The sequence below is a fragment of the Oncorhynchus tshawytscha genome, linkage group LG13 (genome assembly GCF_018296145.1).
Source record: "Oncorhynchus tshawytscha isolate Ot180627B linkage group LG13, Otsh_v2.0, whole genome shotgun sequence".
Lineage (NCBI taxonomy): Eukaryota > Metazoa > Chordata > Actinopteri > Salmoniformes > Salmonidae > Oncorhynchus > Oncorhynchus tshawytscha.
The window spans coordinates 85,294,637-85,318,104 of NC_056441.1; the positions used below are offsets into that span (position 1 = coordinate 85,294,637).

General features: G+C 44.6%; 1 protein-coding gene across 6 annotated transcripts in view; it reads right to left on the reverse strand.

Moving 5' to 3' along the window:
• LOC112265738 (neprilysin) overlaps positions 1–9,535 on the reverse strand; it is a 58,474-nt gene extending 48,939 nt beyond the window's left edge. Inside the window, exons 1-3 of one of the 6 annotated variants that reach the window (XM_042296457.1) lie at positions 9,043–9,387; positions 8,910–8,918; positions 5,662–5,841 (exon numbers count right to left, since the gene is read on the reverse strand). In XM_042296457.1, coding sequence (XP_042152391.1) covers positions 5,662–5,803 — 142 coding nt within the window. In that variant the 5' untranslated portion in view covers positions 5,804–5,841; positions 8,910–8,918; positions 9,043–9,387. The other 5 variants (XM_042296460.1, XM_042296456.1, XM_042296455.1 and 2 more) reach the window with 5 other exon arrangements.
• Between the last annotated feature and the right edge of the window lie 13,933 nt (positions 9,536–23,468).

Here is a 23,468-nt window from a genome sequence, read left to right on the forward strand (position 1 = left end):
ATAATCCATCCACCCGACAGGTGTGGCATATCAAAAAGCTGATTAAACAGCATAATAATTACACAGGTGCACCTTGTGCTGGGGATAATAAAATGTGCAGTTGTCACACAACGCATTGGCACAGATGCCTCAAGTTGAGGGAGTGTGCAATTGACATGCTGACTGCAGGAATGTCCACCAGAGCTGTTGCCAGAAAATGTAATGTTAAATTATCTACCATAAACTGCCTCCATTTTATATAGCAATGAATAACAATAAATATAACCAAAAAAAAGTTAATGGACAGCTACAGTTCTTCCAGAGACGTTTAGGACTAACTAAGATGGTAGCCTATGAAACTAAGATGGAAACTAAGATGGTAAACTATGATTAAAAAAATAAAGCTATTTCATCTAACATATCCAGGAATTGCTGTGCAACCTGTCAAAATAGGATCCAGAATTATCCGAATTTGTTTTTTGCTCGAGAGAATTTTCCGCCATCTTTGTGCATATTGGCCTGTAGGCTATATTATATATTATATTATTATATATTATACACTAGCTGAGGAAGTGGGAACTCAAAACAATTAGCTAGATTGCTATATAGCCACGATGGCTAATTGATTCATCTAAATCAGTAAAATGTAGGCTTATGTCCTACAAATACTTTCCAACAATAGTCCTAGGTTACCTACTCACTGCAAAATGGCATGCTCTGCCCCATTCTGCAGATGCATCAAAACCACACTAGGCTACAGCCTACTCCGGTTGTGAAGTGGCACTCACAGAAAGCTCCCTGTAACTAGAACAACAGTAGTTGCTTTGAAAACTGTATTTTTCCCCACAATTGCATTTGAGCAGAGGTCATACGCTTGTTTCTTCTCATAATGCATCTCTCCCTCCTCTGTGAGCACAATGGGGAGAGGGAGTGAGAGTGGCTCACTCACACAGCAGCTGACAGTTAAACAGTGACAAGGCTGATACTTTCATAGCAGGCATCATCAACGCTCCATATGCCATTACTGGTGTTGACCAAATCATGGTTTTAAATCTACAGGAACGTTATGAAGCAAAATAACAGAAAATTCCCAACATACTTCAGTAAGAAGGTAATGTCTGTAATTTTCAGTTAATCTGAGACTTGTCAGAACCTGGCTATGGGATGCAGGGGGGAAAGTGAGAGGTCGGAGAGAGACAACAAATTCAAAGAAAGCCCATTTCTCTGTCCTCAAGGGGGGAGAGAGAGAGACAAATAACTAGACTGTTATTTACTACTAAACTCCACACTAGTGTTGTTTTACATTTCATAAAGCAGTTTGTTTCTTAAATCAGGCAAAGCTAAAGAGCAGGCTGGTGACTGGTGGTTTCAGACAAGCCTGCCTGTCAACACTCATTGCTTGCTCACCAGCTGATGTATGCTGCATGTGCCAGGTGTGGAGCGTCTTTTCCACTGCTAGAGAACAGAACCCATCGCTGCTGCGCACACAGTGCTAATATTCTGCGTATCATTGTAGCCTATCCAGTCCAAGTGCAAATAGTCACGAGGAGGTCTGAGTCGCCAATGGTCAAGAAGGATGACCTGGCCTCCACAATCACCTGACCTCAACCCAATTGAGATGGTTCGGGATGAGTTAGACCTCAGAGTGAAGGAAACGCAGCCAACAAGTGCTTAGTATAAGTGGGAACTCCTTCAAGACGGTTGGAAAATAATTCCAGGTGAAGCTGGTTGAGAGAATGCCAAGAATGTGCAAAGCTGTCATCAAGGCAAAAGGTGGCTACTTTGAAGAATCTAAAAATATATTTTGATTTGTTGAACACTTTCTTGGTTAATACATGATTCCATGTGTTATTTCTGTAACGTTCTCTTTAGTTGAAGGAGAGGCGGACCAAAATGCAGCGTGATGATGATTCATGTTTGTTTAATAAAGGAAAACTATACATGAATAAACTACAAAACAACGAAATGTGAGAACTCAAAACAGCCCTATCTGGTGCAAACACAAAGACAGGAACAATCACCCACAAACACACAGTGAAACCCAGGCTACTTAAATATGGTTCCCAATCAGAGACAATGACTAACACCTACCTCTGATTGAGAACCATATCAGGCCAGACATAGAAATAGACAAACAAGACATCCAACATAGAATGCCCACTCAGATCACACCCTGACCAACCAAAACATAGAAACATACAAAGCAAACTATGGTCAGGGTGTGACAATTTCATAGTTTTGATGTCTTAACTGTTATTATACAATATAGAAAATAGTTTAAAAAATAAAAACCCTTGAATAAATAGGTGTCCACAAACTTTTGACTGGTACTGAATATAATAATTCAGTATAAACAATTTCAACTTGTCTGTAAAAAACAGTAACCTGCACTACTATGTTGCTGATACTCTTGTTATTGCCCCCACTACTGACTAGGCTCTATCTGAACGACAGTCGGCCTTCATCGTATTACAGAAAAACTTCACCTGAAATTAGTATTGAATGCAGGTAAAACTAAGTACATGGATTCTGGCAGGGGGAAGATCTTCGGCACAACACCAGCACCTCCCGATTGACAAATTAACCACTAATATTGACGAGTTAGTAAAGAAACTGAATTTAAAAAAACATGGGTTTATTCTATAGAAGCAGCCTCTCGCTAAATAGTAGAACGTTCTTGACCATGTCGGCATCATCTACATGAACACAGCTGCCACTTCATTAGATGCCGTTTATCATAGCGCACTGTGACTTATTACAGGCTACATTTTGATTATTCATCCCTGCATTCTCTACTAGAAAGCTGGTTGGCCCTCTTTGATGTCACGTAGGTTGATACAGTGCTATGTTTTCATTCATAAAGCCCTTTTACAAAAAGTCCCACTGTTCATAATGTCTTTACTAAACTTGAGACATACGAGTCACCACCCATGGTCACAGGGATGGTTACCTCTGGAAATGAGTTTTGGTCTCTACCGAGTTAGGCAAATCAGCTTTTAGGTTCTCTTGCACCTTATTTGTGGAATAATCTTAAACGTGTTCTTAAATGTGATGTTCTGGTGCCTCTAGGTCAATTCAGACAGCTGATTGAGAACCTTATTACTGATGAATGTGATGTTCTGGTGCCTCCAGGGTCAATTCAGACAGCTGATTGAGGACCTTATTACTGATGAATGTGATGTTTTGGTGTGCCTCTAGGGTCAATTCAGACAGCTGATTGAGGACCTTATTACTGATGAATGTGATGTTCTGGTGCCTCTAGGGTCAATTCAGACAGCTGATTGAGGACCTTATTACTGATGAGTGTGATGTTCTGGTGCTTCTAGGTCAATTCAGACAGCTGATTGAGGACCTTATTACTGATGAATGTGATGTTCTGGTGCCTCTAGGTCAATTCAGACAGCTGATTGAGGACCTTATTACTGATGAGTGTGATGTTCTGGTGCCTCCAGGTCAATTCAGACAGCTGATTGAGGACCTTATTACTGATGAATGTGATGTTCTGGTGCCTCTAGGTGAATTCAGACAGCTGATGGAGGACCTTATTACTGATGAATGTGATGTTCTGTTGCCTCTAGGTGAATTCAGACAGCTGATGGAGGACCTTATTACTGATGAATGTGATGTTCTGGTGCCTCTAGGGTCAATTCAGACAGCTGATGGAGGACCTTATTACTGATGAATGTGGTAGTTTAGGACTGTGTTTTTCTTTCTGCTTGTATTTATATTGATGTGTGTATGTTCTGTCAGTTCTGTTATTCAGAGCTCATCTGTAAAAGAGACCTTGGTCTCAGTATGATTCCCTGATAAAATAAAAGGCTAAATAAATAGTAGTCAGATAGTAGTTGAACTCTACTGAAGGAAACAGTCCTGCTGGTCAGACAGTAGAACTCTACTGAAGGAAACAGTCCTGCTGGTCAGATAGTAGTTGTCAGAAGTAGAACACTATGACTGCTGGGATATCTTAATCCCTCTATCTGAAAACAAGAAAGTGGGGCCTTTCAGAACCAATCAGTTATCTCTCACTATCAATCATTACTCACCAACATCACCTGTTGCACACGGTCACATTCGGAATAAGCTTAGACAGTCACGTACTGCCCATGTTAAGTTATCCATTGTCATGGATTAGTAAACACGACATCTCCGTGTCTAACTAAACCAGTGTGAACATTGACTTAGTTCTATTTTATTCCCAAAGCCCCATTCATAGCTCCTATCACACAGTGTTAATTGGCCTGTAAAGGACTAGGAAGGCTCCATCTCCAATGGCCATAAGCTCAACAAGCTTCACATTTTATTGAACCTTTAACTAGGCAAGTCAGTTAAGATCAAATTCTTATTTACCCCGGCCAAACCCTAACAACGCTGGGCCAATTGGGCGCCGCCCTATGGGACTCCCAATCACGGTCGGTTGTGATACATTCTGGAATCTAACCAGCTTCTGTAGTGACGTCTCTAGCACTGGGTTTCAGTATTCAGGCCACTACAGGCCATCCCTAGCAACCTGTTGAAACCCTGCACCTTAGTGGTTTCAGTATTCAGGCCACTACTGGCTATCCCTAGCAACCTGTTGAAAACACTACCTTAGTGGTTTCAGTATTCAGGCCACCCCTAGCAACATGTTGAAAACACTGCACCTTAGTGGTTTCAGTATTCAGGCCACCCCTAGCAACATGTTGAAAACCCTGCACCTTAGTGGGTTTCAGTATTCAGGCCACTACTGGCCATCCCTAGCAACATGTTGAAAACCCTGCACCTTAGTGGGTTTCAGTATTCAGGCCACTACAGGCTTTAACGCTCCCCTTGAGCTGACAAACTTTAAAGGGGTAATCTGCAGTTTGAACAATAACAAAGCCGACTACCTGCTACAGTGTTTTGGTAAAAAGCTGTGGGACCACTTTCAAATTCATTGACAGATCTATGGATGCAAGGCCTGACCATCCATGATATCAAAATGATAGTTTTAACCATGTTTAAGGTAAAGGCAGATACAACTGAATGCATTCATATGAAATGTGTCTTCTGCATTTAACCCAACCCCTCTGAATCAGAGAGGTGTGGGGGGGCTCTGCCATAATCGTCATCATTGCCTGGGGAACTTTGGGTTAACTGCCTTGTTCAGAACAACAGATTTTTACCTTGTCAGCTCGGGGATTCGTCCCAGCAACCGTTCGGTTACTGGGCCAACGCTCTAACCACTAGGCTACCTGCCGCCCGGCTATCCAATGTTTGTTTACAACTTAAATGTTTACAAACATAGGCGCAAAACAATCTTATATTTTGTGTTCTAAATGGGGTACAACAGTTGACCTAGGCTAACAAAAGTTATATTCTTCAAGAATCAAAATGAGTAACGTTAGATATCATTAATATAAAAGTTAAAATTGCAATGCATATTGCCCCTCCGAAGTCTAAAAGCCAAATATTAAAATGTGCCATGACATGACTTAACAGTATGTTTTAGGGTCGTCGCTGACAGAAAGTACGCTATACAAGCACACAAGATTGCAACCGTATGAATAGTAAACAGATTTTTTTTCAATAGCACATCTGTTGAGATGGCTAAATGCTCTTAACATAACGTTTGAACTACATTTGATTTGACTGTCTAACTGATTAATAGATTCATTGCATGCTTGATTGATTGACAGTGATTGTTCTATGAGGTTCTCCACTCACCACTATCAGTCCTTTGTGTGGCGAAGAGGACGATGAGGGCCAACATGACGATGAAGAGGAGGGAGACGATGGTGAGCAGACCGATCTCCAGAGAGGTCCAGCGGGGCTTCTTAGCCGACTTAGGGGGGACAGTCTCCACCATGCTCAACACTCCTTCAGCTGCTGGCTGTAACGGCTCACCTGAGGGGAGACAAGGAAGGTTTTAACTCTGAAATAAATCTCCTTGAAGAATATAAACCAAGTAAACATGATATAGCATAGAAAGATTTGGCAACAACTCAGCTGTAAAAATAAAAGGTCACCCCAACACCACGATAAAGGTCACGCCCCCCCCCGCTCCCCAACCTCACGATAAAGGTCACCCCCCAACACCACGATAAAGGTCACGCCCCCCCCGCTCCCCAACCTCACGATAAAGGTCACCCCCCAACACCACGATAAAGGTCACGCCCCCCCCGCTCCCCAACCTCACGATAAAGGTCACCCCCAACACCACGATAAAGGTCAACAGCCCCCAACACCACGATAAAGGTCAACGCCCCCCAAGATGAAAATCAACCGTCCCGTCCCCACCCAAACACCCTGATTTTTATTTTAACTTGGCAAGTCAGTTTAGAACAAATTCTTATTTACAATGACGGCCTTCCAAAATGTCTCCTGAGGGGACGGGGCCTGGGATTAAAAATGTATACAATATAAATATAGGACAACACACACATCACAACGAGACACACGACATAAAGAGAAAATAATGGACAACCCTCCCCAACACCACGATAAAGAGAGAGAAGTGGAAGGGAAAAGATGAAGAGAAAGAGAGATGAATAGAGTGAGAACGAGAGAGAAAAAAGAGATAAGTAGCTAAATTCTAAGAGAAAGACGGTAAGGGAGAGGCAGGGGGGGGTCACACAGTAAAAGCCCACAAAATGGTCCAGATGAATATACTACACTACACTACCTTGTAATGTGCATCAGAAAGAATACAAGACTCCAGAACCAGCAAAGATCAGCTCTGCCTCTCACCAGGTTATAGTTCAACTCCTCAGCAAAGTGCATGTAGCAAGTAGTAAACTCTTCCTTAACAGGCAATTAATCATTGATCCCCGCTTGTGTCACACCACACACACCACACACACACACACACACCCACAGTGACCTGAGTCTGCAGAAGGGAGGCTCCTGCTGTTAGCTGGCTGAGATGAGAGAACCCATCCAGGGGACAAAGTCTCTCTGCCTCCCTTTCAACCACAACACCACACACAGGTGCCTGATGTCTACTTGGAGTACGGCTTTAGAACGCCTGACTGCGAAGACGGAACAACACCCTCCATTACTGTTCTACAACTGTAACCTGGGTTTATTAGACACCGAATGTCAGGCGCATTAAGAGGACAGATAACTGGCATATACAACAGGGGAGCCGAGAAGCCCAGACACTCTGCTTTAGCTGTAACTAATTCAGATGCTAACTGTACCATCTCCTCAGGCGTCATGTGAACGCCCATGCAGTCATTCCTATTCCATCCTCCCAGTTGGCTCCAGTTCAATGATTGACTGCCAGGAGTGGCATGTCAATGCAGTTATATATTACCTGGAAGAAATGCATTCCATAGGCTGAGAATACACAGACCAGACAGACAGATCGACAGACAGAGAAATATGGAGGGATGAGGGTCACTGGGTATTCTGAAAAGAGAAGTGGTAGAGAGAGAGAAGCAGAGAGAGAGAGAGAGAGACAAGGGGAGGCAGGGGCAGAGAAAGAGGCAGAGAAAGCAAGGAAGATCAGCGTTATGTTCGACCTACTAATCAGAGCTTACTGTTACTCTAGCCTGCATACTGCACAGCACATAAAACTGTTTCAACACACACACACACACACACACACAGAAAGGGATTACATTTGGTGACGACAGCAGCCATGTGTGCTTTCACAATGTCACACCACGAGGTCTATGTTGAGGGGGGTTCGGGGTCTCGATATGGGGGTGCTCCGTGTGTGTGTGTGTGTGTGTGTGTGAGAGAGCCATAATCCTGCCAGGCACGTCAAGTCTAAGCACTAGGATAGAATGACTTCTGACATATGCAAGAGAGGTGGGGGGAAAGAGGGAGAGATGTTAGAAGAGAGATAGCATTTAGCATGTAGGAGTGAGACAGTGGGGCCTCCTGCTGGAGGAGTGACACAGTGGGGCCTCCTGCTGGAGGAGTGACAGTGGGGCCTCCTGCTGGAGGAGTGACACAGTGGGGCCTCCTGCTGGAGGAGTGACACAGTGGGGCCTCCTGCTGGAGGAGTGACACAGTGGGGCCTCCTGCTGGAGGAGTGACACAGTGGGGCCTCCCTGCTGGAGGAGTGACACATGGGGCCTCCTGCTGGAGGAGTACAGTGGGGCCTTTGGAAGACTGACACAGTGGGGCCTCCTGCTGGAGGAGTGACATGTAGGCAGTACTTTTAGTAAGACTGTGTCACACACACACACACACACACACACACACACACACACCTCTGTGTGTGACGCGTGGGGGCTGACAGGCTGTATTTATGATTGTTGTCTGTTACTCTGATGAATTTGAAGCATTGCAATGAGACCTCACAAACCCCTTCAAAATGAAAGTAATGTTTCACTATAACCACAAAACACACAGTAGCTTAAGCATATTCCCTGAAGTTAAGGCTCCAGGAAGACATTATTTACCATCAAAATGTCCAGATGATGAAAAGTTTCAATTACTAAAATGAATCCTTTGAATAATGGCTAAACACTATAAAACCCATGTAGTCTGAACCCAACCCCTACAGGGAATCATTTCAATGGAGACGAACACATATGTCCATGACTGTCCCCAACACAATTCAAACGGTATTTTATATATAGAAATGACAGAGCTGGAATGAAAATATGTACACGTTATTTTTAAAGATCCAAACACATTCTAGTCTGTGCGAAGCATGTCCGAAGGGGAAACTAGTCCTATTCAAAGATCTATTTGGTGAGCAAAAAAATCTGTCAACAATTATGACATCAATAAACACATGATCGTATCTGACGAGAGACACTGAATGACCAAGAAGGGAAAGAAGACGAATGCGCATTAGGCGACTGAGTTCATTTCCTAACTGTTGCACATCAAACAAGAGTAAAGAAAACTCAGTGGGAAGACATGATCAACCGATGAATGTCACTTGTCCCACACACAAACCAAGAATCAAAAAGCAATATTTGGAATAGATTTGGCACGTGTAACAAACTTACCAGGTATCTCTGAAAATTTTCGATCGATGATATATATGGGCATTACATTAACCAATCAAACGTCAATCAAAGTCAATCAGATGCGCGGAGGGAATACGACCTGGAAATTGATGTTGGTGAGAATGGAGGCTACCTGTTTAGATTAGTTTATTAGGATCCCCATTAGCTACTGCACGTGCAGTATCTCCTCTTCCTTTCTCGCTGCCTGTCTGTAGATTTCAAGAACAATCCGCCTCGCTCTTCCCTTGCAGACAAAGAACGTGAACACGAGTTTATCTCTTCTACCTGTTAACTCCACGAGCCTACAACACCCCCAAGCCAGAGTCCAATACAGTTGTATTTCTATTCTAGATCTATTGAACGGACGCTTCCGCGAGAAATGTAGGATAAATCAACGGAAAGTCAAATGACCGGCGAGTAAACGTGTGACCTGTCAGTGAAGTATCCCGGTGAAGTTCCCACTTAGCGGTTACCGATACGTTACCTCTCTTTAAGGCAGCGTTTAGAAGTGAGCCTGTCAACGAAGCTCGAGCTGCGAGTAGATGAGGAGCGCGCCACAAGTCGCTCCTAAATAGCTGGGGCGAGCGGATTGCGCCATGAGCGAATAGGCTGCCTGTACCGCAGGTCGGTCAGTCACTGATATGATGATGGTTACTCCTTCCATTATTCGTTGATCAAACTCCCCTTTCTCAATAACTTGCAAGTTGCAACGAACCTTGGTTCGGGGGTGGGAGGGCGGGCTAAAATTGTGTTATGCAATGACCTTCATTGACTCGAACTTAGTCTATATCTACAACCATGTTTCCTATCCACAGTTTTTATGTGAATAAAGTCATAAGGTATACAAATTAAAGCTGTGATGGAAACGATGTAGTTTCGGTACAATTTCATAAATGGCAACAGATCATTTGTTCGTTCGACATGGTGGGATATTTTTGGTTTGGTCAAATTAATTGTGCAAGAAATGGTGGTGGAAACGCCTTTAGGTGCAAGTATTGATATAATAACCATCAAATTCCGCAATGGCCCGCATCCCCCTCGTGTCAAAGCGGGTGTCAATGTTTACAACTTCGATGAGAGGACTAAGCAGAAATATGCTTCTGGTCAAGAAAGGAGAAAAAAAACACAGTGAGAGTGAAGAGTGAATTGCGGGAACAGCAATCAAGTAAACGTATGTTCTCTACTGAAAGAGCTGCTTCCTGTGCTTGGCCCTCCTATGTTAAACATAATAAATGGCTCTCTATCCACCGGATGTGTACCAAACTCACTAAAAGTCGCAGTAATAAAGCCTCTCTTGAAAAAGCCAAACCTTGACCCAGAAAATATTTTTTAAACTATCGACCTATATCGGATCTCTCCCATTCCTCTCAAAAAATGTAGAAAAAGCTGTTGCGCAGGATCTCACAGCCTTCCTGAAGACAAACAATGTATACGAAATGCTTCAGTCTGGTTTTAGACCCCATCATAGCACTGAGACTGCACTTGTGAAGGTGGTAAATTACCTTTTAATGGCATCAGACCGAGCCTCTGGATCTGTCCTCGTGCTCCTAGACCTTAGTGCTGCTTTTGACACCATCGATCACCACAATCTTTTGGAGAGATAGGAAACCCAAATTGCTCTACAGGACAAGTTCTGGCCTGGTTTAGATCTTATCTGTCGGAAAGATATCAGTTTGTCTCTGTGGATGGTTTGTCCTCTGACAAATCAACTGTACATTTTGGTGTTCCTCAAGGTTCCGTTTTGGGACCACTATTGTTTTCACTATATATTTTCCCTCTTGGTGATGTCATTTGGAAACATAATGTTAACTTTCACTGCTATGCGGATGACACACAGCTGTACATTTCGATGAAACATGGTGAAGCCCCAAAATTGCCCTCGCTGGAAGCCTGTGTTTCAGACAGGAAGTGGATGGCTGAAAACGTTCTACTTTTAAACACGGACAAAACAGAGATGTTTGTTCTAGGTCCCAAGAAACAAAGAGATCTTCTGTTAAATATGACAATTAATCTTGAAGGTTGTACATCAAATTAAACTGTGAAGGACCTCGGCATTACTTTGGACCCTGATCTCTCTTTTGACGAACATATCAAGACTGTTTCAAGGACAGCTTTATTCCATCTACGTAACATTGCAAAAATCCTAAACTTTCCGTCCAAAAACGATGCAGAAAAATGTATCCATGCTTTTGTCACTTCTAGGTTAGACTTCTGCAATGACCTACTTTCCGGCTACCCGGATAAAGCACTAAATACACTTCAGGTAGTGATAAACACGGCTAGAACCAAAAAGTTGATCATATTACTCCAGTGCTAGCCTCCCTACACTGGCTTCCTCTGAAGGCAAGGGCTGATTTCAAGGTTCTACTGCTAACCTACAAAGCATTACATGGGCTTGTTCCTACCTATCTTTCAAATTTGGTCCTGCCATACATGTACGCTACGTATGCAGGCCTCCTTATTGTCCCTAGAATTTAAATTAATTAAAAAAACATTTTTTTTAAATATTTACCCCTTTTTCTCCCCAATTTTTGTGGTATCCAATTTAGTAGCTAGTTTTAGTAGCTACTATCTTGACTCATCTCTACAACTCCCGTACGGGCTCGGGAGAGACGAAGGTTGAAAGTCATGCGTCCTCCGATACACAACCCAACCAAGCCGCACTGCTTCTTAACACAGCGCCATCCAACCCGGAAGCCAGCCGCACCAATGTGTCGGAGGAAACACCGTGGACCTGGCAACCTTGGTTAGCGCGCAGCCCGCCACAGGAGTCGCTGGTGCACGATGAGACAAGGATTTACCTACCGGCCAAACCCTCCCTAACTCGGACGACGCTAGGCCAATTGTGCATCGTCCCACGGACCTCCCGGTCACAGCCGGTTACGACAGAGCCTGGGCGCGAACCCAGAGTCTCTGGTGGCGCAGCTGTAGCTGCAGTACAGCGCCCTTAACCACTGCGCCACCTGGGAGGCCACAGAGCTCCATTTTTATGGAATGGTCTGCCTACCCATGTGAGAGACGCAGACTCGGTGTCAACATTTAAGTCTTTATTGAAGAATCATCTCTTCAGTAGGTCCTATGATTGAGTGTAGTCTGGCCAAGGAATGTGAAGGTGAACTGAAAGGCACTGGAGCAACGAATCACCCCTGCTGTCTCTGCCTGGCCGGTTCCCCTCTCTCCAATGGGATTCTCTGCCTCTAACCCTGTTACAGGGGCTGAGTCACTGGCTTACTGGTGCTCTTCCATGCCGTCCCTAGGAGGGATGCGTCACTTGAGTCGGTTGAGTCACTGACGTGGTCTTCCTGTCTGGGTTGGCGCCCCCCTTGGGTTGTGTCGTGGCGGAGATCTTTGAGGGCTATACTCGGCCTTGTCTCAGGATGGTAAGTTGGTGGTTGAAGATATCCCTCTAGTGGTGTGGGGGCTGTGCTTTGGCAAAGTGGGTGGGGTTATATCATGCCTGTTTGGCCCTGTCTGGGAGTATCGTCGAACGGGGCCACAGTGTCTCCCGACCCCTCCTGTCTCAGCCTCCAGTATTTATGCTGCAGTAGTTTATGTGTCGGGGGGCTAGGGTCAGTCTGTTATATCTGGAGTATTTCTCCTGTCTTATCCGGTGTCCTGTGTGAATTTAAGTATGCTCTCTCTCTCCTCTCTCTCTCTTTCTCTCTCTCTCTCTCTCCCTCTCTAGTCTGTCTCTCTCTCTCGCTCTCTCTCTCTGTCTCTCTAGTCTGTTTCTCTCTCTCTCTCTCTCTCTCTGTCTCTCTAGTCTGTCTCTCTCTCTCGCTCTCTCTCTCTCTCGCTCTCTCTCGCTCTCTCTCTCGCTCTCTCTCTCTGTCTCTCTAGTCTGTCTCTCTCTCTCCCTCTCTAGTCTGTCTCTCTCTCTCTCTCTCTCGCTCTCTCTCTCTCTCGCTCTCTCTCTCTGTCTCTCTCTCTCTCTCTCTCTCTCTCTCTCTCTCTGTCTCTCTAGTCTGTCTCTATCTCTCGCTCTCTCTCTCTGTCTCTCTAGTCTGTCTCTCTCTCTCGCTCTCTCTCTCTGTCTCTCTAGTCTGTCTCTCTCTCTCTCTCTCTCTCTCTCTCTCTCTCTCTCTCTGTCTCTCTAGTCTGTCTCTATCTCTCGCTCTCTCTCTCTGTCTCTCTAGTCTGTCTCTCTCTCTTGCTCTCTCTCTCTGTCTCTCTAGTCTGTCTCTCTCTCTCTCTCTCTCTCTCTCTCTCACTCTCTGTCTCTCTAGTCTGTCTCTATCTCTCGCTCTCTCTCTCTGTCTCTCTAGTCTGTCTCTCTCTCCCTCTCTAGTCTGTCTCTCTCTCTCTCTCTCTCTCTCTCTCTCTCTCTCTCTCTAGTCTCTCTGTCTTGCTAAACTAGCTCGCCTGTGCATCTCTTGGTCTGTCTGTGTCTTGCTTGCCATCCACTTCCACGGCTGTGTTCTGTGACTTTGTTCTGACAAAGGTGAGAGTGAAATACAACTATTTATTACGTTTGATAAAAGCCAACGGGCAACGGTGTTTATAAACTGTAGTTCGGAAAAGATAACCGTGTCGCTCGTGAACATGCGCTCAGATGCATGCGCACGGAATGAAACTGCCACTTTCCAGCAGCAACCACAGTGGGGACCAGTCCAGACAATATATAGGCGTGATGGCACTCCTCATAGGAGCACATCATTTTAAAACAAGACAATGATTATCTAGTCAATTCAATTCAAGGGATTTTATTGACATGGGAAACTAATGTTTAAATTGCCAAAGCAAGTAGATAATAAGATAAAGTGAAATAAACAGTAAACATTACACTCACAGAAGTACCAAAGGAATAAAAACATTACAAATGTCATTGTGTATATATACAGCGTTGTAACAATGTGCAAATGGTTAAAGTACAAAAGGGAAAATAAATAGACATAAATATGGATTGTATTTACAATGGTGTTTGTTCCTCACTGGTTGCCCTTTTCTTATGGCAACAGGTCACAAATCTTGCTGCTGTGATGGCACACTGTGGTATTTCACCCAGTAGATATGGGAGTTTATCAAAACCGGGTTTGTTTTCAAATTCTTTGTAGATCTGTGTAATCTGAGGGAAATATGTGTCTCTAGTATGGTCATTTGGCAGGAGGTCAGGAAGTGCAGCTCAGTTTCTACCTAATTTTGTGGGCAGTGTTCACATAGCCTATCTTCTCTTGAGAGCCAGGTCTGCCTACGGCAGCCTTTCTCAATAGCAAGGCCATGCTCACTGACACTGAGTCTGTACACATTCAAAGCTTTCCTTAAGTTTGGGTCAGTCACAGTGGTCAGGTATTCTGCCACGGTGTACTCTCTGTTTAGGGCCAAATAACATTCTAGTTTGCTCAGTTTTTTTGTTAATTCTTTCCAATGTGTCAAGTAATAAATCATTTTGTTTTCTGATGATTTGGTTGGGTCTAATTGTATTGCTGTCCTGGGGTCTGTGCGGTCTGTTTGTGTTTGTGAACAGAGCCCCAGGACCAGCTTGCTTAGGGGACTCTTCTCCAGGTTCATCTCTCTGTAGGTAATGGCTTTGTTATGGAAGGTTTGGGAATCGCTTCCTTTTAGGTGGTTGTAGAATTTAACGTCTCTTTTCTGGATTTTGATAATTAGTGGGTATCGGCCTATTTCTGCTCTTCATGCATTATATGGTGGTCTACTTTGTACACAGAGGATATTTTTGCAGAATTCTGCATGCAGAGTCTCAATTTGGTGTTTGTCTCATTTTGTGAATTCTTGGTTGGTGAGCGGACCCCAGACCTCACAACCGTAAAGGACAATGGGCTCAAGTATTTTTAGCCAGATCCTAATTTGAATGTCGAATTTTATGTTCCTTTTGATGGCATAGAAGGCCCTTCTTGAATTTAAATGTTGATTAGCTGGACATGCTGGGTAATATGGATGTACATCTCTCAGTAAATAATAACCATCAAGTATTCAGTCAAGCCATAGTATAAATAGTGTTTTATATTTGAAAATGTATTAAAAGGACATCTGGGGGAGCCAGTTTGAATGGGCCTGATGCAGAGGATCAAATTAATGATGGTATCGTTATCTATAATTTACATGTGCTATGCTTAAGTTTGTCAGTAGAGGAGATGCTGGATCATCAGCCAGTACAAGCACAGACTCAGTTGATCCACATCCAGCCTCAGCAGGTATTAACACAGACCAAGTACAGCCGTTTTCAGCAAGTACTAACACAGACCCAATACAGCTGGCTTCAGCAAATACTAACACAGACCCAGTACTGGCAGCTTCAGCAAGTAGTAACACAGACCCAGTACAGCCGTCTTCAGCAAGTACTAACACATACCCAGTACAGCCGTCTTCAGCAAGTACTAACACAGACCCAGTACAGCCGTCTTCAGCAAGTACTAACACAGACCCAATACAGCTGGCTTCAGCAAATACTAACACAGACCCAATACAGCTGTCTACAGCAGGTACTAACACATACCCAGTACAGCGGTCTTCAGCAAGTACTAACACAGACCCAGATGAAGTACAGGCAGCCTTAGCCAGTACTAGCACAACCAGAGATGTACAGCCAACATCAGATACAAGCAGCTCAGACCCTAATAGAACAGTGGCTGCTCGACCAAATGACACAGGTGATTGATCCCCAGTCTTAACAGACTTTATAAGGACTGAGTTAGTGTGCAGAGGTTCATTCAAACCAGGACTGGATTTTTCTTACCCTAAAAACAAGTCTAGAAGAGGTTTCCATTCAGGCTTATTACAGAGACAGCTGTCAAATGGGGAAAAGATTACCAGGAGCTGGCTTTCATACTCAATCTAAAACAATGCTGTATATTGTTTTAGCTGTAAGCTCTGTTCTACAAAAGACTACAAAATAATAAAGGAAGGTGTGAATGACTGGTCAAATATCAACGCCATTCTGAAACACCATGAGGGTTGTCCTGAACACACAGACAATATGTTTAAGTGGAGAGAACTTGGTCTGCGCCTAAGTCGGGGACAGACTCTTGACCAGATGCAAATGACAATTTGGAGGCTGAAAGAAAGAGATGGTGGGATGTCCTTACATGTTTAATAAGTATCACTGAGTCTCTGGCTGAAAGAAACCTCGCATTCAGGGGTTCAGACAAACTCTTCCAACCAGATAATGAAAACTTCCTAAAAGAGGTTGAATTAATGGAAAAAGTTGACCCCGTTATGGAAAATCATCTCAGCAAAAGTAAAGATGGAGAGACACAGGCTCATTAGGAAGCGCAAACAGAATGAGCTGATACAGATTGTGAGTGAAGATATTCTGGAAGCAATAGTGACTCAAGTAAGAGACTCAAAGTACTTCTCCATTATGTTGGGCTGTTCACCTGCTTTGCTTTGTGAATGTTGAGGTTACAACAGGCTTGAATCTGTCCACTGTCATCTTAGATAAGCTGAACAAGCTGAAGATTCCATTTGAAGATTGCAGAGGGCAAGCTTATGATAATGGGACCAACATGAAGGGCAAGCACCAAGGAGTAAAGCCAGACTACTGATAAAACATCCCAGAGCTGTGTTCGCCTCATGTGGAGCACATACTTTAAAACTTCACATTGCAGATGCTGCCAAATCTTCAAAAGATGCAGTTGTTTTTTGGGGGGGATGTGAAAAAGCTCTTCCCCCCCTTGGGTTGTGCCGTGGCGGAGATCTTTGTGGGCTATACTCAGCCTTGTCTCAGGATGGTAAGTTGGTGGTTGAAGATATCCCTCTAGTGGTGTGGGGGCTGTGCTTTGGCAAAGTGGGTGGGGTTATATCCTTCCTGTTTGGCCCTGTCCGGGGGTGTCCTCGGATGGGGCCACAGTGTCTCCTGACCCCTCCTGTCTCAGCCTCCAGTATTTATGCTGCAGTAGTTTATGTGTCGGAGGCTAGGATTAGTTTGTTATATCTGGAGTACTTCTCCTGTCCTATTTGGTGTCCTGTGTGAATTTAAGTGTGCTCTCTCTAATTCTCTCTTTCTCTCTTTCTTTCTCTCTCTCGGAGGACCTGAGCCCTAGGACCATGCCTCAGGACTACCTGACATGATGACTCCTTGCTGTCCCCAGTCCACCTGGCCGTGCTGCTGCTCCAGTTTCAACTATTCTGTCTTATTATTATTGGACCATGCTGGTCATTTATGAACATTTGAACATCTTGGCCATGTTCTGTTATAATCTCTACCCGGCACAGCCAGAAGAGGACTGGCCACCCCACCCACATAGCCTGTGGCTAGGCTGGGTTTCTGTACAGCACTTTGAGTGATATAGTGTAGCGAAATGCTTGTGCTTCTTTACATCATTTCCCATCAATTCCCATTATTAAAGTGGCTGGAGTTGAGTCAGTGTCAGAATAGTTAAAGTGGCTAGTGATACAGCAGCCACTCACTGTTAGTGGTGGCTGTTTAACAGTCTGATGGCCTTGAGATAGAAGCTGTTTTTCAGTCTCTCGGTCCCAGCTTTGATGCACCTGTACTGACCTCGCCTTCTGGATGATAGCGGGGTGAACAGGCAGTGGCTCGGGTGGTTGATGTCCTTGATGATCTTTATGGCCTTCCTGTAACATCGGGTGGTGTAGGTGTCCTGGAGGGCAGGTAGTTTGCCCCGGGTGATGCGTTGTGCAGACCTCACTACCCTCTGGAGAGCCTTACGGTTGAGGGCGGAGCAGTTGCCGTACCAGGCGTTGATACAGCCCGCCAGGATGCTCTCGATTGTGCATCTGTAGAAGTTTGTGAGTGCTTTTGGTGACAAGCCGAATTTCTTCAGCCTCCTGAGGTTGAAGAGGCGCTGCTGCGCCTTCTTCACGATGCTGTCTGTGTGAGTGGACCAATTCAGTTTGTCTGTGATGTGTATGCCAAGGAACTTAAAACTTGCTACCCTCTCCACTACTGTTCCATCGATGTGGATAGGGGGTGTTCCCTCTGCTGTTTCCTGAAGTCCACAATCATCTCCTTAGTTTTGTTGACGTTGAGTGTGAGGTTATTTTCCTGACACCACACTCCGAGGGCCCTCACCTCCTCCCTGTAGGCCGTCTCGTCGTTGTTGGTAATCAAGCCTACCACTGTTGTGTCGTCCGCAAACTTGATGATTGTGTTGGAGGCGTGCGTGGCCACGCAGTCGTGGGTGAACAGGGAGTACAGGAGAGGGCTCAGAACGCACCCTTGTGGGGCCCCAGTGTTGAGGATCAGCGGGGAGGAGATGTTGTTGCCTACCCTCACCACCTGGGGGCGGCCCGTCAGGAAGTCCAGTACCCAGTTGCACAGGGCGGGGTCGAGACCCAGGGTCTCGAGCTTGATGACGAGCTTGGAGGGTACTAAGGTGTTGAATGCCGAGCTGTAGTCGATGAACAGCATTCTCACATAGGTATTCCTCTTGTCCAGATGGGTTAGGGCAGTGTGCAGTGTGGTTGAGATTGCATCGTCTGTGGACCTATTTGGGCGGTAAGCAAATTGGAGTGGGTCTAGGGTGTCAGGTAGGGTGGAGGTGATATGGTCCTTGACTAGTCTCTCAAAGCACTTCATGATGACGGAAGTGAGTGCTACGGGGCGGTAGTCGTTTAGCTCAGTTACCTTAGCTTTCTTGGGAACAGGAACAATGGTGGCCCTCTTGAAGCATGTGGGAACAGCAGACTGGTATAGGGATTGATTGAATATGTCCGTAAACACACCGGCCAGCTGGTCTGCGCATGCTCTGAGGGCGCTGCAGGGGATGCCGTCTGGGCCTGCAGCCTTGCGAGGGTTAACACGTTTAAATGTCTTACACACCTCGGCTGCAGTGAAGGAGAGACCGCATGTTTTCGTTGCAGGCCGTGTCAGTGGCACTGTATTGTCCTCAAAGTGGGCAAAAAAGTTATTTAGTCTGCCTGGGAGCAAGACATCCTGGTCCGTGACTGGGCTGGATTTCTTCCTGTAGTCCGTGATTGACTGTAGACCCTGCCACATGCCTCTTGTGTCTGAGCCGTTGAATTGAGATTCTACTTTGTCTCTGTACTGACGCTTAGCTTGTTTGATAGCCTTGCGGAGGGAATAGCTGCACTGTTTGTATTCGGTCATGTTACCAGACACCTTGCCCTGATTAAAAGCAGTGGTTCGCGCTTTCAGTTTCACGCGAATGCTGCCATCAATCCACGGTTTCTGGTTAGGGAATGTTTTAATCGTTGCTATGGGAACGACATCTTCAACACACGTTCTAATGAACTCGCACACCGAATCAGCGTATTCGTCAATGTTGTTATCTGACGCAATACAAAACATATCCCAGTCCACGTGATGGAAGCAGTCTTGGAGTGTGGAGTCAGCTTGGTCGGACCAGCGTTGGACAGACCTCAGCGTGGGAGCCTCTTGTTTTAGTTTCTGTCTGTAGGCAGGGATCAACAAAATGGAGTCGTGGTCAGCTTTTCCGAAAGGGGGGCGGGGCAGGGCCTTATATGCGTCGCTACCCTTGCTCGGATTTCATCAACCTTGTTGTCAAGAGACTAGACATTGGCAAGAAGAATGCTAGGGAGTGGTGCACGGTGTGCTCGTCTCCGGAGTCTGACGAGAAGACCGCCTCGTTTCCCTCTTTTTCTGAGTCGTTTTTTTGGGTCGCTGCATGGGATCCACTCCGTTGTCCTGTTTGTAAGGCAGAACACAGGATCCGCGTCGCGAAAAACATATTCTTGGTCGTACTGATGGTGAGTTGACGCTGATCTTATATTCAGTAGTTCTTCTCGACTGTATGTAATGAAACCTAAGATGACCTGGGGTACTAATGTAAGAAATAACACGTAAAAAAACAAAAAACTGCATAGTTTCCTAGGAACGCGAAGCGAGGCGGCCATCTCTGTCGGCGCCGGAAGTTCACAAATACATTTGATTTGATTTGATTCACCTTCTTCTCAGCTGACACACAAAGTAGGAGTGTTTTGAAGAAACACGTGAACATAACCGTGAAGTCAGATTGTGACACAAGATGGGAGAGTAGGCTCCAAAGTGTTCATGTAATCAGGTATCGGGCTTCTGAGGTTTGGGAGGCATTACTGGAAGCCAGACAGACGATCAACGATCCTGTGGCCAAATTGGAGGCAAAAGCACTTGCAGAGGAAGTTGGGTCCTACCGCTTCTTGATTTGCTGTGTCCTATGGTGTGAGATACTGACAATGACCAACGAGGTTAACAAGCTCCTCCAATCCGCCTCAATGCAGTTGGATATTGCAGTGAATTTCATATCAAATGCAAAGGCCTCCCTCACTACATACTGGGAAACTGGATTCCCTGAGGCCCAGACAACAGCCAAAAGCATTTGTGAAGAAATTAAAATGGAGGCTGTTCTGAAAGAGAAGGGGCTGAGAAACAGCAAAAGGTTTTTCAGCTATGAGGCTCCTGATGAACCAGTGACTGACGCACTGAAAAAACGTGAAGTCAACTACTTTAAAATTGTGGTCAACTCTGCTTTGACATCCAGGGATGAGAGATTTGAAACCCTCAACCAGGTGAAAACCAAATATAGAATGCCGCTGAACATCAACACTGCCTCTCAGATGTCCAGGGAATCTTTAAAGGCTCACTGCATGGAAGTTGAAAACACTCTAACCTTCATAGATGACTGTGACATCAGTGGAATGGATCTGGCACAGGAGATTCAGAATGAACCTGATCTGCTATCAGATAAGATGACTGCCTTTGACCTGCTTTCCTTTCTATGTTAGGAAAAAAAACCTGGAGGAACTCTATCCAACCCTTTGGACAGCCCTAAGAATTGCAGTCACCCTATCAGTAACAGTAGCATCGTCAGAGAGGAGCTTTTCAAAATGAAAGCACATCAAAAGCTACCTGAGGTCTACCTGAGGTCTTCCATGTCACAGGAACGTTTGAGTGGTCTGGCCATCATGAGCATAAATCATGACGTGGGGAATCACATGTTCTATGATGACTATTTTAAAGACCTATAGCTGCAGTCATAGTCTATAGGCTCATGTTTACATTGTATAGACAAAGCTAATTGTATAATATTGTGAGGACTGGACTAATTACCAGGCAGCAGAGCCAATGCTCAGTGTTATATTTTATATTTTCTACAATTTCTTATTTATGTTCAAGTTAATATTAACTTATCTTAAGATTCTTTCGAAAATATTCTATTCAATAAATATTGTTTATTTATACCTCATTCTGTTCTGTATTGGTCTACTTGTTCTTAGACCGACAGATGGTAGGAGCACTGGGGTGGCATGTGTGACAATGGTAAACGGTTTACAGGTCAGGTAGGAGGGCCCCTTAGCAGAATTTTTCTTAAGGCCCAAGGGAGGTCAGGACTGGCTCTGATAACCATTATCAAAGTAAACTTGGAGTCACTTGATGACATGCTGTGTGGTCCACAATGTAGTTTATTAGGCTACAGATGAAATAAGTTATGATGAAGTTCACAGGGTGCTGAAAGTGCATGGTATGAGCTTGATGCTCCTTTCCAATAAATGTTGGTCTTATTCTGGTGACATGATGATCGATGCTTGACTGCCGTTTAACAAATAAAAATATGATTTTCCGTAATCTCGCCATGTAGACCACACAGCCCACCAGCACTGTATCTGGCATGTAGACCACACAGCCCACCAGCACTGTATCTGGCATGTAGACCGCCCTACCCACACAGCCTACCAGCACTGTATCTGGCATGTAGACCGCCCTACCCCACACAGCCCACCAGCACTGTATCTGGCATGTAGACCGCCCTACCCACACAGCCTACCAGCACTGTATCTGGCATGTAGACCGCCCTACCCACACAGCCTACCAGCACTGTATCTGGCATGTAGACCATCCTACCAGCACTGTATCTACCCACACAGCCTACCAGCACTGTATCTGGCATGTAGACCGCCCTACCCACACATCCTACCAGCACTGTATCTGGCATGTAGACCGCCCTACCCACACAGCCCACCAGCACTGTATCTGGCATGTAGACCACCCTACCCACACAGCCCACCAGCACTGTATCTGGCATGTAGACCACCCTACCCACACAGCCTACCAGCACTGTATCTGGCATGTAGACCACCCTACCCACACAGCCCACCAGCACTACCTGGCATGTAGACAACCCTACCCACACATCCTACCAGCACTGTATCTGGCATGTAGACCACACAGCCTACCAGCACTGTATCTGGGAGCCGTTAGCTAGGGTTCACATACCAAGACCAGAGTGGTGCAATGCTATTTAACTCAACAGTTTGGGACAAAACTATAAGTAGAAAGACATTGAACAATACATTTTTATTCGGTACATGAAAAAGTGCACGTTGTGTGCTCTGACTTTTATCGTCAACAACCTTCTGGGGGAAACGTACCACTGGTGGAAAAATGTCTTTCTTTTTGCAGATGTTTGAATATTCCGCATGAAAATATGTTGCCAATTGGATGGAAACCTAGTTTCTGAAGGTGATATGTGGTTGTCTCACCTAGATATGGATGGAAACCTAGTTTCTGAAGGTGATACGTGGTTGTCTCACCTAGATATGGATGGAAACCTAGTTTCTGAAGGTGATACGTGGTTGTCTCACCTAGATATGGATGGAAACCTAGTTTCTGAAGGTGATATGTGGTTGTCTCACCTAGATATGGATGGAAACCTAGTTTCTGAAGGTGATATGTGGTTGTCTCACCTAGATATGGATGGAAACCTAGTTTCTGAAGGTGATATGTGGTTGTCTCACCTAGATATGGATGGAAACCTAGTTTCTGAAGGTGATATGTGGTTGTCTCACCTAGATATCTGTAAGTCGCTCTGGATAAGTGCGTCTGCTACTGTAAATAACTAACATGGAGATCTGTCTTTATAATGAAGGAATAGCTTACAAATGCAGACAATCATTTCAATTGAGGAATCACAGTGGTCACACTGGACACACAGCCCACTTTTAAAACCATTGCTGCACAATCTGCAAAGTGCTAGGGTACTACATATTTTTTTTATATTAGTTGATGTAGGATATTTTGCATTGCTCTTTGTGTTAGTGTGCCTCTTAGTTCTTATTTTGTTATTACTAGGTGAGACAACATATTACCATCAAGCTAGGTTTCTATCCAACAGATAACTAGGTGAGACAACCACATATTACCATCATAAACTAGGTTTCTATCCAATTGGCGATAGATTTTCATGTGAATATTCTACAATTTGCATAAAAACAATATGAGCATTATCCCACCAGAGATTCTGTTTCCATCAAATTGACTTGTTTCAGATAAAATGGCTGTGTGATGACGTAGTGCTGAAAAAATTACCTCTTGAAGTTAAATTCCAATGTACCGGAACAAAAAGTTAAATTGGTAAAGGTTGTTGCATTATATACATAGGCACAAAGTACCGGTGCTGCAGTTACCACAGCAACCCCTGATGAATCAGAATTCAAACATAATTCATTAAAACATTTTTTACCTTTATTAGTCCTGTATGGTCAGCAGAGTGGAAGGCCGTCATATCTTATTTAATCTGTAGCCTAATTTCAAATCAAAATGTATTTACAAAGCCGATGTCACAAAGTGCTATAAACTGCATGCTTTCCCAACGAGTTGTAGTGGGAGGACCACACATCATG